This window comes from Bactrocera neohumeralis, chromosome 5 (assembly GCF_024586455.1).
Source record: "Bactrocera neohumeralis isolate Rockhampton chromosome 5, APGP_CSIRO_Bneo_wtdbg2-racon-allhic-juicebox.fasta_v2, whole genome shotgun sequence".
Taxonomy (NCBI): Eukaryota; Metazoa; Arthropoda; class Insecta; order Diptera; family Tephritidae; genus Bactrocera; species Bactrocera neohumeralis.
In genome coordinates this window covers 72142283-72158724 of record NC_065922.1, presented here as the reverse complement: position 1 = coordinate 72158724, position 16442 = coordinate 72142283, and the positions used below count along the sequence as shown (strand labels likewise).

The window sequence follows — 16442 nt, the reverse complement described above, 5'->3', positions numbered from 1 at the left end:
TATAACGTTAAAAATAAATGGAACACTTGTTGAAAATATTTCCGCGTAAAAAACGTATTTGTTTTTATTGTTAAAGTGGTTTTGTCAAAATGGGGATATAAAATCATAATGTAAACATAAATATACGTAACAGTGCTGTCAATTACTAAATGTCATACTTCCTATACACAATAAAAATTTTATGATTTATTTAAATCACATACGCTATTCATTACAATTAGAGTTGAGGAACTGCACGAATAATTGCGGCACTTTATCTAAAGTGCTTGTGGTGGCATGGTGCAATTTGGTATAATTGAGAAATTGTCTACGCAAACGATTAAGCTGTATAGCATTCACGCCTGCCGGCACTTCCACTTTCACCTGACTACCTTTGACCGGCACGGGACCTGTATTACCGATTTTACGCGCAGCCAACACGTCCGCTATAATTTGTTGCGTTAACTTGTCCAGCTCAAAGAGGTAATTCGTAGCACTTAGTGGCGGCTAATAGGTATTTAAATGCAAAATTAGATGTAATTATTATTTTTTAACTGTCGCACTTACATTCTGCGTGCTTTGATTCGGGGGTAATGGTTTTGATTCATAGAGCGCACCATGGATGGCTTCAAGTTCAAGTATATCGTCTGGAAACACTACAAATAGTGGACTATCCCAACGACAATTGCCGTGTGGCTCTTCAAAACGCATACACAGCGCATCGAAAATTTCGCGCGTATAAGGCATATTAGAGTTGTCTGTAATATTGTTTGTGCCGCTTGGCACCAAATCTTCACCTGTTCGTTGTTGATTGAACTCCCAGGCACGCGCCTCTTGTATGCCGCAGAAAAGTGTGCATTGCGTACTGCGTGCAGCTTTTGTTGCACAGAAAAGCTCATAGCGATAGCCTACAAATACGCTCAGAAATATAAAATGTTTTTATATGGACCATGTTTTTGTACCTTTTATGTAATTGCCAGCATCCACCACTACTACGTCGTCCTTATTAAGCAATCGTAGCGCTTCGGACTTGATATCGCTACGCACTTGCTTTTCCTTTTGAGAATCTGCGAAATATTCATTTTTTGCAAAACCTGCATTGGCTATCGAAATATTCTCTGAGATGAAGTGCACCTTCTTGCCTTTATCAGAGAAAAATTTTTGCAGCTCTTTAGCACGAGTTGTTTTACCGCTGGACGGTAAACCAGATATTACTATCATAGGCATAGTTAAGCGTATTTAAAAAAATTATCTAACTTTATATTTATAAAGCACTAAATATTAAATTTACTAAAAATATAAGAGGAAACCTGCACCGCGTTTTCTAGTCGTGGTGAATTTGCGATTGTTTACATGCGTGTGGGAACTGAACAGCTGATAATGAAAACAAAGGCGTAGTGTCTTAACATTTCGTATAGGAGCTCTATTTATTCAAATATTCAAAATATTAATTATATAAAATAGAATATTAGCAAATAAACAGCACACGTTTAAAAAGTAAGTTGATTTGTATCAAATAAAAATATTTTGTATATTATATTTAGAATATAGGCATAATATTTATGCATTGAACCCCAATTAGTATTTCCATGCTTACGCCACTGTAAATCAATTTGTTTATTTGACTTCACATCTGAGCTGAGGCTTTTTCGAAGGGATAATAAATATAATAAACAAGAATAAATAAAGTATCCGGTCATAATGTCGGACGGGAAGCGCAGACGGTATCGCAGAGTTAAGGTTTGTTTCCTGTATAATATTTTGCAAAATGTTATAAATGAACTCTGCTTTTGGCAGCAAACTGAGGATAAACGTCCTATAATATTAGCCAAACGAAATGTGGAAGAAGATTCAGCAGGACGTCGAAATGGTGAAGCGGAAATGCAACCAAAAATATTACTTAAATCTCGCGCTGAAATGAGAGATGATGCAGAAGTGGCAGAGACTTCTGCAAATGCAAGTACAGCGCCACTAAAAACAATGATTGTCACACGTAGTGAAGTAGCGCAAAGTCCGGGCTTAAGTGGTGTGAGTCCAGTTACAACTAAAGAGCAGTTGCACCAGCAAACACAACAAGCAAATGTGTCTGGGAATGATGTAAATTCGGCAACTAATGTGCATATAATTGAGCCGCTGCCACAAATGACACGTCCTGCAACTGTCATATCTTCAACTGGTGCAATAAATGCTAGTACGCGCAAATTACTTATGAAAGGAAATACGGACTTTTTAGTAGTTGGTGTGGTGGGTACGCAAGGTGTTGGCAAATCCACTATAATGAATATTTTAGCCAACGATGATACAAACTACGATTACTACCTCAAACTGTTTGTGGAAGAGGATAGCTTCTTTCCAACAAAATTAAAGCCACATAAGTGTTCGGCGCGTTCACGCACCGAATCCACACATATGTTTATAACCGGAGATCGTTTGATATTGCTTGATAGCCCGCCGGTGATGTGCAATTCTTACCGTAAGGATATGACCACAAATGAATTGGATGATTTACGTCAGATAATAAGTTTTCTATCAGTGTGTCATTTGTTGATTGTGGTGCAAGACGACTATTTTAATATGAATTTTATACGATTATTGCAATTTGCCGAAATTATGAAGCCAACACAAGATAATAAACCATTTGTAAGCAATTACTTTCCTAATGTGCTATTTGTAAAGAATCGTGCTAAACGTCAGGATTTCACAACAAGTCAGAAAGAACGTATGGATCGTATGTTGCGCGCTTTGTTTAAGGATTCGCAATTGCGTATATATAAGGGACAAACGGCCGAGCAGCAAAAGCAAAAGAAAACACGTCCAACGGAGGGAGAGCGGCAAATAAACACATTCTTATTGCCTGAAGTAGACGGTAAAAACATATGATTTATACTAATTAATACTTTGATTACAATTGTGGGTGTTTATGTTTAGAAAATCATGACAACTCAACGTTTCACAAACCGCTGCGCGAAATCATTGACGAATTTCGTTCACTAGTCTTCATGACGCCACGCACTGATATGTATACCGGCGCTAGCGAGCTAACTGAAGCTATTTGGTTTGAGCTGCTCACAAAATTGACACAGGACACACAACAATTCTTTAACACCTATGAAGAAATTCAACGCAAACATTTAGAGATAGGCAATGTTCATATTGGCAGTCAAGGTAATAGTGCTAAGGATACGCACGAAAACTGGAGAGAACAATAAAATACATACATATAAATAAATAAGTAAATGAAATGAACCGTATAACTAGTTTATTGATTAAGAATTCGTAAATAATTTGTTTTAAGGGTTCACTCACAAACAAACTCTAAACAAAAAGCCAAATGAGAAGAAAAAAACAAGAAATATTATTAACTTCTGCTTCACCGAAGCTATAATACCCTTCACAAATATAAAAGATTACATACAAGAACTTGATTGGTCTGTTTTTAAGCTTCAACACTTTCTAAGGAGATTAACCTTAGGCAATAAATCTCGTCAAGTTTCATGGCGATAACTCGTCAAATAAAAAAGTTTCCATACAAGCACATGATGAGAGAGGATGTGTACAAAATTTCATACCCATATCTCAAAAACTTGCATAAATATTTACAAGGTATACGGCGCTTTCTTCTTAATGTTACAAACTTCATGGCAAACTTAATATACCCCATTCAGTGTATATACATACATATATTTCATTATTTTTTTTACAATATATTTGAAATAAATATTTGGAATATCCTTTAATTATTGATTACTTGTAAACTGTTTGTAGTAGCGGCCTGCGTCGCTGCTCGAGAGGTTTATAAGCATGTTGATATACGCTGGCCAAACGCCAATGTTCTGGGTAGCCGCCCTCTCCGGCGCCACCGCCAAAACAACGAAACGGTGGCACCAACGTATCAATATCGTAATTCCGTTTTGCGTAGGGATCACGTTGACGCGGCACCACCAGCACACGACTGGCATTATGTGATTCCAAACTGCAGCCGCTGTCCGTGCTAATAAAATGTCCCGCTGCATTGTATTTGGGCACACCAACACGAAATGGTGCTTTACAGATGGCACGCGGCGGCGCTGCGTGGTAACAGCGCGGTGGTTCGGGTGCAACCTTGTGACATAGTCTTGAACGCGCTCGGCTTAGAAAACCTGGCGCACCGATATTTTGTTTTGAACGTCTACAGCCACGTTCGGGTACAAGAGCCTCACACGAAGCTGCTATACTACCACCACTGCCGCCGAGATATTTTTGGCGCAATGCGCGGTATCCCTCAGCCATGATGTTAGGTGAAGATTGATAATGCTTGCTCAACCGATTTGAAGGCATCGCACAATCACGAGTTACACTACGCGCACGTGGCGGTGGCGCGCGTACCATACAATCTTCGGTGCTGCAGGGACAGTCCGTGTCGCGTTCAATTGCGCGACCGCCAAAATCTGATTTGCGGCGCATTATATCCTTATCGAAAAAGCCCGTTTCGCCGAGCGTACTATTGAATACACCCGCCGAGCGTCCTAGATCTGTAGCGGGTTCATCGCGCGGTGTTTTTACGTAATTGAACACAGCAGGACCGGCGGTATCGTCCGAACCGTCAATATGTGGTGGCCGACGCGGTTCATCCGCTGGATTGCTGGGTCTATAATCCCAACCAATGGCCAAATCCATAGCTGTCATTGGTTTATCGGGCTGCGCTGAGGAAATTGCACGTGATAAGTCACCAGCATAAGCTTTGGGCACGACGCCACAGGTGCGTGGGCGAAATACCTTCATTTTCGTACAATGTGTGGGGCCAGCATTATGCGTTCTTATGCCAACACCCGTGGCAAAGGGAGCAATATCCAGCGCTAAGCCGGGATGCTCACCAGTAATTTGCCGCTTGCGGAACGCCATGTCCACCACACAATCCGGCAACGGTTGATGGTCCAAATTGTCATGATGCATGCGCTTAGCTAATTCGAAATTAGCGTAGGGCGGAATGATAGGTGACGGCGAACGCTCGTTGGGTTTCGCTGTAATTGATTTAAGTGGCATTGTTTGCTCAAGATTTTGTAGCGCAGGTGAATCGGGGTTTTGATAACCGAATTTTTGTTTAAAGTATTCCAAACTTGGTCCAACAGAATCCGTCAGAGCAGCTGTTTGCGGCAATAACGATGTCTCCGTCTGCACTTGTGGCATTGGGTCAATTTGAGGTTCCGTCGGTGCAGTGAGTTCCAGCTGGGAAGTATGAGCAGCGTTCGCGGTTGGCGAAGAGACACGCGTCAGCGGTAGTATCACGGGACGAGTAAGGGTAACGTCCGGCTTAACCGATTGACAAAGGTGGTCGCCAAGTAGCAGCTTATTCAGTGGCAGTTCCGGTTCTATGTTATTGTCGCGTTCGTACTTTTGTTGCAACAACTGGTCACGTGAGGGGTGTTGATGTTCGTATGGCGTAAAATCACCTGGCACGTATTCTAAATCGGAACGCTTGTAAAAAAAAGACAAGTCAAGGATGTTTCTTACTATTTTTCGGTAGATATTATTTTTCTTGTGGATGACAAAATAAAATATGCAAAAATATATGAGATAATAACGAATGTATTTTAGCAAGCTGGTGGTATTTGTATAGGTTCACAAGGCTCTTCAGGCTTCTTCTCATTACCTTTCTTCCTCTTTAGTTTCTTTGAATTAACCGAAAAAGTATGATAAACAAGATGTGTTAAACAAAAACTCGTTTAAAGTATGAACGAAAGTTTGAAAAACGAGGAACCTATACTCACTTTTTTATCTTGACCCTTAGCGCACTTTCCAATGCCTTTCTCACCTGGACTGAAAATACTTCTGACGGTTTCGCATTTATCTTCGCATTTCGGTGGCTCATCTTTTTTCCCGCAAACAGTCTTTTTGCGTGGGAAATTGCGCCATTTATATTTTCTGATCAGACACTCGTTGTATTCGTCGGCAAATTTACGAGTTATTTTACGTGGTAGCTCGTAAGTGCTGCGAAAGTAGCCCCAAGGATTCTTATCCGAACTAAAAGTAATTTGTGAAAGTTGTTACCAAAAAGTTTTCAAATTAAAGGCTTGCAAAGCAGATTCTAAGAGATTTTCTTACTCATGTGCTACAATGAAATGAAACATTATTGACAAAATTCAAAGCATCTCACGTGGAAAGACAAACAAAGGTCTCTGTAAGAAGTCAAATTGGAAAAGTTTGAAAGCTAAGCTCTTCAGTTCTTCTGTGGAACTCCGATTAAACTGTATCTAGTAAATTCCACTGGCTTACTCAGGTTTCAAATGTGAGCAATCTACCATAAGCTACAATAGGACCGGAAAAGTAGTAGCCGCATTATAAAGAGAAGAGCAGCATTATAAAAAAAGCCTCAAAATCATTCGATGTGTGTCACTAGGCTGGAATCAACCGTCATCATAAGTCAAGTCCTTAAAGCTGTAAACTAAACTAAGGTTACCGATCTGATTTTGTTAGATCTGTGCGGAAATTTTCGGGAGATCCCAGAGCTCTACCATAAATATTAACCGATCCATACCCATAAGGTCAACTTAAACCGGATCAGCGCTCAGTTTTAGTAAAATTTTCGTCGAAGTGATGGATAATGGTTTCAATACCATAAACATTAACCAAGCCATACCCATAAGGTCAACTTAATCCGGATCACCACTCAGTTTCAGTCAGATTTGCGTAGAAGTGATGGATAATGGTTTCAATATCCTTTTATTTGACTATGATTTAGCTTTACCTTTCCTTTTGAAAGTTTCTGAAACAACAAATCTGTTTAGAAAGGCCGTAAACGCACGCCCCTTAAACGGCACGACATCTGCAATGCCGGTGAGTGGTCTCAGTTCAAGAAAAAGAGAGTAGTCTCTAAAAGCTGAGCTCTAGAAATACGGAATGGATGAGTACGCAGCCAGTACGAAGAAGGACAGGTTAGAAAATTCTTCATAAGCGGATTTTCTCAAAGTCTACGCTACGATCTTATAAAGCAACTACAGTAATTCCAACTACGATAATATATCTTTCATAACTTCTTCACGAGCTAACGGTAAAATATAAAAAAATATCTGGGTAAAGCGGAAAGACGAAGAGGTTATATGTTAAGAGCAATGTAATCTGTTGAAACTATCCGAGGCTCCGCGGGTGTTTCGAATTTTCTTGAGTAGAACCTAACGGTGCACTTTGATCTGCTGTGCGTAAATACCTCCAAGTACTTACCGATCAGCGCTGCACAGCAAATGTCCGTTATTGCCAGCGATTATTTTCGTCGGTTGCTTATGGGCGCGCGGTTTTGGTGGATACCACTTCGGCAACTCCCAATTGCATAGACGTTTCGCGCTGTAAGCCTTCTCGAACTAGCAAATAAAGAAAACAACAAAAATGAGTGAAAAAAGCCCGACGGCGCTGGCACAACCACTAGTCATTCATTTTTCGCGACATATTGCTACAAATCCAACACAACCTGTTCTCCCGCCTGACGGACTATACATCATAGCCAACTTTGATGCGTTAATTTATATCATTTTAAGCCTTTAAATCTTTAAATACCAACGCATACAAATTATAGATACACATACATATGTAAACAAAAAAAAAAAAAAAATATGGGCGTTTTGTTGCAGTTGTCCAATCATCCCTGGGCTAAAAAGCTGTTTATTAATAAAAAAGTCACCGCACATATACACAAGCATGCCACTTCGGCAACACCCCATACTCCTGTCGCTCCATGACAGCACCACGACAGAAGCAGAGTGTTGTTCTGCCATCCCTCAGTCGGCATGAACTGCAATTACATGGTGTAATTTTTGAAATGACATATGTAGGCAGCGATTACGAAGAGTATTGCTCCTAATACCGTTATAATCCTTGTTTACTTTTTGAAAACCAGCAGCAAAAAACCCGAGCGATTTATTAACATTTGTAAACATTTTTTAGCAAGTGGAAGAGCCAACAGCTACCGTTAAGCGGCTGAGTAATTTATCATAACTAAATCCAATTGGAAAATGTCCAACCTTTGGCGGATGAATTTCAGGAACTTTGTCAGAAGGATTTGTTGCTCGAGGGATCAGCGTTATTTTTTGTGTGTTTTATGAAGAGGGAATGTTTTAAATTTGATCAGATATTTGCGTTGTAAGAAGTAGAAATACAAGTAGATAGAGCCAGTAAGAAATTGTAAAAACAGAGTCCAAATCGAGTCCAATTTGCTTTTTCCGTCTACTTGAACTTGAGAAACTCTTCACATTTAACCGAATTTCGTTAAAATTTTGTCTAGCCTCAATTTGTAGATGTTGCATTAGAAGCCATAAGCAGTAGAAATAGATACAACCAGTAAAAAATTGTAAAGAGAGGTGAACCGTTGCCATTCGGTCTTATCCAACGGGCAAAGAGTCTATTTGAACTTGTGAAACACTAACCAAATTACGTTAAAATTCTGTCTACTCTCATTTTTTGGATAGATGACAACACTATTCGAAAATACCAACTGATCAAATTTGACCCAGACTGATCCATTGAAATTCCGTGCGTAAACCGAATTGATACACATTCTTTTCTAGATTGATACAATCTTTTTTTTTAAGTTCATGTGAAGTTTGATCTCTATGGTATATAGTCCATTAGTATGTCTTTAACAGCTGCTTCTTTATGACACGTAAAGTTCGTCTAGTGATTTTTACCATGGAAAAAAGTTTTCTAGTTTATAAATATACTTGAAATTTTGTATTTCCAATGAAATCACAGCTACGGAATCGCTAAACATATTGCAGAAGATTTTCGGTGGGTCTACTTTATCACGAACACAAGTATTTGAGTGGCACAAAGCATTTAATGAAGGTCGTAAAGTTACCGAAAACTTGTCTCATCAAAGTCGTCCATTCATCGCTGTTAATGGCGATGAAATCAAAAGAGTTAAAGAAAGAGTGCTTGAGAGAGAAATAACAGAGGATCTCAACAGTTCTTATGTACCGATTTAACACATTTTGGTTAATGTTTTGGGTATGAAGGCTGCCAAGAGACCTGAATCTTTTGAGTTGAGGTCGCAAAAAGGTGCTTGACAACGTGGCTGTGGACCCTACATTCAAAGAACACATCATTAGAGAGGTGAAAAGACGTTGGTTTATGAATACCACGTCGAAACTGTCCAACAATCTACCGAATGGAAAAGAAGCTGTAAAAAAAATTCGCTAAAGGCATTGAAGATCATTCCAGAAAAGTATATTAGCTCAATAGCGATAATAACGATAATATTTTTGTCAGTCCGGGCAAATTAAGGATATTTGAGTCTTTCCCAGAAAGTTTTTAAGTTATTTGCTTTTAATACATACAAATTAAAGCTTACTCTCTTTCATAACGCCAGAACGTCTAGAATAAAGTTTTCGAAGAGAAGGCTATGATACAAAATCTACAGGGAATAAACAAAGATTGCCACAAAATCCTAGCTATATAGGAAATATAGCGATCAAAGTCAGTTTGGTGTGAGGTTAGTAGCCAGCTCTTATGAAGAAAATTTCGCTTTAACTCTTTCGAAATTTTAAGCAGACAAACGCCAGGGGCATTGAGTTGAAAATTTTAAGAACAACACGGATTGAGAGTTCTCATAAAAAAATGTTTACTTACATACATACATTCTTTAAAGAATCGAGCAGAAAAGTCTTAGATGCGATACGCCTTTGAAACGTCGCTGAAGATCGAGGGAAACTCGTCAAAACGATACCTTTGCCGCCCACTCTTCGCTGAACCGTGAGAAAACCAACGCCAGCATAACCTCAAAACGCAACAACAAAAAGTATTTTCAATTATCATATGCAAATGTGGGCGAGTTGACAAATTTTTGACGATTCACTACTGATTACATGCAAACATACGCACTGAGACTTGCCGTTATGCCAGCGGTGGCGACCAATGACACTTGTCAACACCAGCAATGATTGAAGACCAACACAGCACACGCACGCAAGCTGCGGAGGATGTGTTGAGCGGCAAATGGAGTAAATGGCATGAAACCACAAGCAACGGCACGTGCGGACGCAACAAATGCGAGCACCAAATGCGAGCGGGAGCGTTGCTACAAACACACTTCACACACATTGTGTTATTGTAATTAAATTTACACGGCAATTACATCGACTTATAGGAAGAGTATGTATCAAAGCAACAACAACAATCAAATGCAAACGGTTTAAGGATATTGTTGCAAAATTGTTGTAATGCTTTAAGCTGCGTAAAATTACCAAAAGCCTTGTTGTTGTTGTAAGTGTTTGCGCCTCTTACCGGAGTAAATCGATTGTATTTTGTTAGAAGTGTCATTGGTTCAAGTGTGAAATACAAATTGATTTTAAACTCAATTAGCAAATGCAACAATAGGAATTTATGCTCTAACGGTAGTGTAGTTTTATAGCAGACAAAAGATTGCTACAGCAACGAGCTGATTTTTTGCAATATTCACAAGTGAAACGAAATAACGGTGCAATGTGAGATTGAACAGTGGCACAAAATGAGCAAAGGAGGGTTAAAAAATTTACTAGAATTAATCTTGAAAAAATTGCAGCGTTATTTGTGAAGCAATTTCACCAACTAACTCGGAAAAATTGAAATAAAATCTTTTCAATAACATTAACTTTTCATAAATAGTAGTAAAATCTAAATACAGTGTTGAGTTTTGCGATAAAATTCTATTATTTGTTGTGAAATATGTTGACAGACAGAGACTTGACAGATCAGCTGTTTTGATTAAGTGTTTAAATAAGGTAACGGCTGTCAAAGATGATGGTAAACGTTTTCATAATGAAGATAATATGGCGTTTACACCGTTGCGTAACGACTAAATGAGCTTATACTACTAATTTCAATGTGCGACAAAATATTTTTGACAAGTGAAGGGTTCCACAAGTTTAAGAATCATCTCTGAATACTTTTTATACATTTTCTAAAGGCTCTTTAACAAAAAATATACAAAAAGAAAGATCACTGTCTAATTTTTTTTAATTAGTGTAATCGGCTCCTAAAACTTTAAAGAAATTTTTCCCGAAATGCTGTTTTCAGAGCTGATCTATCTTCGAAACGACTGGACTATTCCTAGTTAAAATTGTCAGGTAATGATCAAAGGAATAAAATTTTTGTTAAAACAACTTTTTTGAGAAAGCCGCCATTTTTTCAGAAACCAAAATATTGACTGAAATATTGAGTCCTTTGAACATTACCTATATTTATAACTAGTATAATAATATTTTTGTATGATTTTTGGATTTGCGAAAATGGGTTCTATCCAGAATATTTCTTCTTCTAAAAATTGTAAAAGCCACTTCCAGAGACTTGTATCTTGAATTTTTAAACTTTTGGTAAACAAGTAAGGAAGGGCTAAGTTCGGGTGTCACCGAACATTTTATACTCTCGCATGGTAAAGTGATAATCGAGATTTCATAATACGTCATTTACATATTTTTCAAATACCGTATTTTTGTAAAGTTTTATTCCGCTATCATCATTGGTTCCTAATGTTTATACTCGTATTATACAGAGAAGGCATCAGATGGAATTCAAAATAGCTTTATATTGGAAGAAGGCGTGTGGTTGTGAACCGATTTCACCCATATTTCGTACATGTCATCAGGGTGTTAAGAAAACATTATATACCGAATTTCATTGAAATCGGTCTAGTAGCTCCTGAGATATGGTTCTTGGTCCATAAGTGGGCGGCGCCACGCCCATTTTCAATTTTAAAAAAAAGCCTGGGTGCAGCTTCCTTCTGCCACTTCTTCCGTAAAATTTAGTGTTTCTGACGTTTTTTGTTAGTCGGTTAACGCACTTTTAGTGATTTTCAACATAACCTTTGTATGGGAGGTGGGCGTGGTTATTATCCGATTTCTTCCATTTTTGAACTGTATATAGAAATGTCTGAAGAAAACGACTGTGTAGAGTTTGGTTAACATAGCTATAGTAGTTTCCGAGATATGTACAAAAAACTTAGTAGGGGGCGGGGCCACGCCCACTAAAAAATTACGTCCACATATGCCCCTCCCCTATCTTTATTTATGGCTTAGTTATGACACTTTATAGGTTTTCGGTTTCCGCCATTTTGTAGGCTGGCAGTTGGCCGATTTTGCCCATCTTCGAACTTAACCTTCTTATGGAGCCAAAATACGTGTCCAAGTTTTTTTATTCTCAAAACGGACATCGGACGGACGGACGGACATTCCTAGTTAAAATTGTCAGACATCCGGATTTCAACTCTACTCGTCACCCTGATCACTTTGGTATATATAACCCCATATCTGACTCTTTTAGTTTTAGGACTTACAAACAACCGTTATGTGAACAAAACTATAATACTCTCGTTAGCAACTTGTTGCGAGAGTATAAAAATGTATCGTTCTTCACTTCAAACCACTGTGCAATACCAACAACCTAACCCACCAGCAGATGATTTTTATACGCATACCCGAGGGTGTCATTTATCACGTTTTATGCGTGGATTATGTAGTCAAGAAGCTACACGCTGTCTGCTTGTATTGCAGGCAAGTTGCAACAATGCCCACACAAGGCAGCAACGATGAAGGGTGTCACACCCCTTGACAGCATCATGACACCCCAAACAAGAATTAAAAAATTGCAGAAGAGCATAAAAGGCTAACAGGCGGCTGAAGGGTGCACGTGTGGCGGAAGAGTGGGGGATAAAGCAGCTAGCATACAAACACACATAATTATGTACATACATACATATATACAAACGCATACATAAACGTTTGAAGAAAGCAAATACTAAACTAGCATAGTTACAGGTTCACCGGCTACTTTAACTAATTTCACGGCAATCTGCACTGCTGCTTATTTTCGGTCAGCATTGGCTACTTTTTTAACAATTTCTTTTGCGTAAAACGCACACACACCTAAACTTTCGTAGCACTATCGGCGATCAAACATGAAAACAAAACAGATGTCCAATCAATTGTAAGTAAATTAGTATAATGTCCAATCAATTAATTGCCGCCACTATCGGCATCGACGCCAGCACTATCACTTTCGTATTATTGGCTCCCCAGTGGTATACCGTTAACTTATAAACGCCTCAATTCGCACTGAATTGTAGCACAAGCTGCAGTTAGTCCCGAAGTCTGCTTTGCGCTGTGCGAAGGTTGTGCAGTTTCTTGTGTGTCATTCAACTGAAAGAATTTGACATGATAGTACATGCACACAGGTAAGTATGCACATGTCTATGCATGTAAATACATACTATGTAAGGGAGCAGAAATACTATTTATAACTATTTATATTAAAACTTTGTCGTTGTTAAGCAAAATCGTTACTATGTACAAATATTAATTTATATTTTTTTGTGGAGCAACAAACCGCAATAAATGTAAACGCGAAACAGGGAGCATAAGCAATTTGTTTGGTAAAAAAAAATTTTGTCTACAACTTTTAAGCAAAAAAAAAAAATTATTACTAAAAAAAAATATTAAAAAAATAAATGTGTGTAAAAAGAAATAAAAAAATTAAAATACAATAAATAATATGCATATAATTAATTTAATGAGAAGAAAAATAGAAAAAATATTATGTACAAATAAAGTAACATTTAATAATAAAAATATAATAGTAAATGCTAAAAATTAAAATAATTCCCAACATTTTTTAATACTAAATGGGACATTTAAAAAAAATAATATAATGAAAACTACAAACAATTAATATAAAAATGTTAATAATATAAAAAATATAAGAAATCTAAATAAAATTATGAAATTTATAAAATATAATTATGAAAAATATATAATTGATTTGGAATAAAATATATAATAATATTTATGCATGTATGTTTTGTATATTCACTTAAAATTTAAAATTTTATAATAAAATAAAAATACATTTATGCAAATTAAAAAATAAATCATATTTAATTAATTAATTCGGTAAACGTTTCATGCAAAAAATCACTAGAAAAAAAATAAAAATTTTCTTAAAATTAAAAAAGAAAATAAATTAAATTAAATGAAAAAAAAATAAAAAAAAAACTTCATTTAATTTTATTTTAAATCCTTAACCCTGGTAAATGTTTTTAGTGCAACCGAAAGTAATAATTTTTATTATTTTTTAAATTTTAATTATTTTTTAATAAAAAAAATATGTAAAATGTAAATAGCATGGTGAGCAACCAAAATTTGCCTGCCAAGAATTCTGAATAAGTTGCGTAAAGCACTCCAGTGCTAGTTGGACACTTTACAAAATTAAAAAAAAAAAAAATATGTATTTTCTAAAAAAAATTCAAAAATCTTGTGCACCAACCCTGTTTTTATTTGCAGCTATTTATAGAGATGCTCTGTGGCCTACTTTTGTCAACAAATCAAGCAAATGCCGTGCATTATATTAACATTAGCAGTTCCTACTACTGTCAAATGTCGCAAATTGAAAGAAAATTTGACTGCAGCAAAATAGATAAACAAAGTATGAGTTAGACAACTCACAAGTTGATTATCTAAGCTTATAGCAGAGAAAATTACGCAAAAATATGCTTCAGCGCCAGCTCAACACGCGCTGACTTTCGTAATTTTGCATGGCACCGTTAGATTGTCACTGAAATACATACATATGTTTGCGCCACAGGCAAATTAGCATTTTTTGCTTATTTTCAATATTTTGCAAATAGTTTTACTGAATAAATTCAACAATTTCATTTTTTATGGTTAACCACCTACACTTTAACACTGCAACACAATGGCGGCTACGAAATGGCTTACTAACTTCACGCGCTGGCATTTTTTTAACAAAAATGTCTGCATCGAATGTTTTTAAACGCTCACAAAACGCTTTTGCAACTGTATTCAATTTAGTTTGCAGTATCTTTTCGAAAATACCTGATTAGCACTAAAATGATACGCCATTACACGTTAACAGTGTGCGCCACAAGGGTTGGTAACGAAAAATTAAAATAATTTCTTAACTAAAACTTTTATTTTCTGTGATGCGCTTCAGAATTTTTTATTGAATAATATTTTTTTCCTGTCAAAAAGTTGATATTTTTTATTTATTTTAGTTTTTTTTTACGTTTATGCCTTCGCTTTGCCTAGAGTTGACGAAAAATTTCTTCACATTTAGAGGATTGTGTTTGTACGCCGACAAATTTTCACTTTAAAATGTATAGAAATAAGAAAAACAACCTAAAAAATACCAGGACAACGTTAAATAATATGAATTTTTTCACAAAGTGTGAGCAAATATTTATGGTTGCCAGGAACCTTCTTGTTTACGCATGTTTGCTGGAATGTTTTCGAACTGCTTGCTTACATAAGCTGAGTAAGGCAATTTTCCTTGCAATGGCAGTTAAAGAGTTGGAAAAAAAATTAAATTTAATCAGAAAAAAAATCAATTTTAAATTTTAAAATTAAAAAAAAAAATACAATAAATAAATAAATAAAATAAATTTTAAAATAATAAAGAAAAATATTTCTACTTTTTTTAAATTTATTTTTCATTGAAATATTTAGTTGTAAAGGAAAATGATCAAATTTAAATAAAATAAATTTTAAAGTAATAAAGAAAAATATTTCTACTTTTTCCATATTTTTTTTTAAGAAAAATTTAGTTTTAAAGGAAAATATTCAAATTTTGCTTTACAATATACCTAAAGTTTAGTTATAATTCTATACGTCTGCAGACTTGCATACAAAAAAAATTACAATAAGTTGCTCCACAAGAAAGGCACGAAAGGATGATTATTGCTGCCATTCTATATCTACTAGTACCTATTTATGTATTTATTTTTGCTGTTCTCTCAACACCCTTTCACCTCTCCCCAACCTGCTCACCTTACTTCGCTATTGCTTTTACTGTTCAAATACATATGTATGTATGTATTTGTTCTTGCCCGCACTGCATGTTAAGCTTACAAGTCGCAGGTGGCCAATGGCGGCAAATGTATGAATTAAAAGCAGTTTGCTGCTAACGGCAGCTGCGGCTGCTTTGGAGATTGTATGTAATATTTCAATAGCACGATTTCTTGTTTCATAAAGATTTTTTGAGGAAGGTTTAAAGTCAAAATAAAGCAGGCTTTAAAGTTAATATCATTTTTTTCATGCCAATAGCGGAAAAAATTCGTAATTTACTTTAAAAAAGATTTTTTTCGACTGTGAATTGACATCTTTTAATAATTTACTTCAATCGAATTTTTTTATAGAAAAAAACACAAATACAAAACCTTTATAGCAAGATTTTTGATAAGCGACATATATCCCTGAAGGAATTTCTTGTATTATTTGCATATATTAAATTTGTTTTGCAAAAAAAATAGTATATTTTTTAGCTCGTATTTAAGATTTTTAGTATATTTTTAACTTATTTTTGGTTTAAATTGCCCACTAATTGTTAATACCAGCATAACGTAAGTTTGTTTAAGTTTCCCGTCGATTTTCAGTTATCGATTTTCTGATAGTGAATAAAATGTCAACATCACTGCCTACACGAAAGCAGACGTTAATTTTGTAAACAAAGGC

General features: G+C 36.2%; 3 protein-coding genes across 3 annotated transcripts; 1 reads left to right on the top strand and 2 right to left on the bottom strand.

Annotated features, from left to right (window-relative positions):
* Window positions 1–38: 38 nt before the first annotated feature.
* Window positions 39–1337, bottom strand: LOC126758215 (protein KTI12 homolog). Its single transcript, XM_050472337.1, has 3 exons — window positions 942–1337; window positions 547–887; window positions 39–486 (listed from the first exon to the last, which is right to left on the bottom strand). Exons 1-3 carry the CDS (start codon window positions 1204–1206, stop codon window positions 205–207), a joined length of 888 nt encoding a protein of 295 aa, XP_050328294.1. The 5' UTR covers window positions 1207–1337; the 3' UTR covers window positions 39–204.
* Window positions 1338–1583: 246 nt separating this feature from the next.
* Window positions 1584–3233, top strand: LOC126758211 (protein SMG9). The gene is made up of 3 exons (XM_050472333.1): window positions 1584–1719; window positions 1777–2845; window positions 2908–3233. The coding sequence occupies exons 1-3, from the start codon at window positions 1681–1683 to the stop codon at window positions 3186–3188; spliced, it is 1389 nt and encodes a 462-aa protein (XP_050328290.1). The 5' UTR covers window positions 1584–1680; the 3' UTR covers window positions 3189–3233.
* Window positions 3234–3717: 484 nt separating this feature from the next.
* Window positions 3718–14917, bottom strand: LOC126758200 (uncharacterized). Its single transcript, XM_050472319.1, has 4 exons — window positions 14808–14917; window positions 7177–7313; window positions 5727–5979; window positions 3718–5433 (listed from the first exon to the last, which is right to left on the bottom strand). The coding sequence occupies exons 1-4, from the start codon at window positions 14832–14834 to the stop codon at window positions 3724–3726; spliced, it is 2127 nt and encodes a 708-aa protein (XP_050328276.1). The 5' UTR covers window positions 14835–14917; the 3' UTR covers window positions 3718–3723.
* Window positions 14918–16442: the final 1525 nt, after the last annotated feature.

What these genes read in the sequence shown, in the direction of transcription:
- LOC126758215 (XM_050472337.1), bottom strand. Translation starts at nt 1,206, where the DNA reads ATGCCTATGATAGTAATATCTGGTTTACCGTCCAGCGGTAAAACAACT. An exon ending in TGCTGGCAATTACATAAAAG is followed by an intron (nt 888 to 941) that starts GTACAAAAACAT and finishes GCGTATTTGTAG; the next exon opens with GCTATCGCTATGAGCTTTTC. An exon ending in CGAATCAAAGCACGCAGAAT is followed by an intron (nt 487 to 546) that starts GTAAGTGCGACA and finishes AATACCTATTAG; the next exon opens with CCGCCACTAAGTGCTACGAA.
- LOC126758211 (XM_050472333.1), top strand. Translation starts at nt 1,681, where the DNA reads ATGTCGGACGGGAAGCGCAGACGGTATCGCAGAGTTAAG. An exon ending in GACGGTATCGCAGAGTTAAG is followed by an intron (nt 1,720 to 1,776) that starts GTTTGTTTCCTG and finishes TGCTTTTGGCAG; the next exon opens with CAAACTGAGGATAAACGTCC. An exon ending in CTTATTGCCTGAAGTAGACG is followed by an intron (nt 2,846 to 2,907) that starts GTAAAAACATAT and finishes GTTTATGTTTAG; the next exon opens with AAAATCATGACAACTCAACG.
- LOC126758200 (XM_050472319.1), bottom strand. Translation starts at nt 14,834, where the DNA reads ATGGCGTATCATTTTAGTGCTAATCAG. An exon ending in ATCATTTTAGTGCTAATCAG is followed by an intron (nt 7,314 to 14,807) that starts GTATTTTCGAAA and finishes TTTATTTGCTAG; the next exon opens with TTCGAGAAGGCTTACAGCGC. An exon ending in CTAAGGGTCAAGATAAAAAA is followed by an intron (nt 5,434 to 5,726) that starts GTGAGTATAGGT and finishes TTTTTTTACAAG; the next exon opens with CGTTCCGATTTAGAATACGT.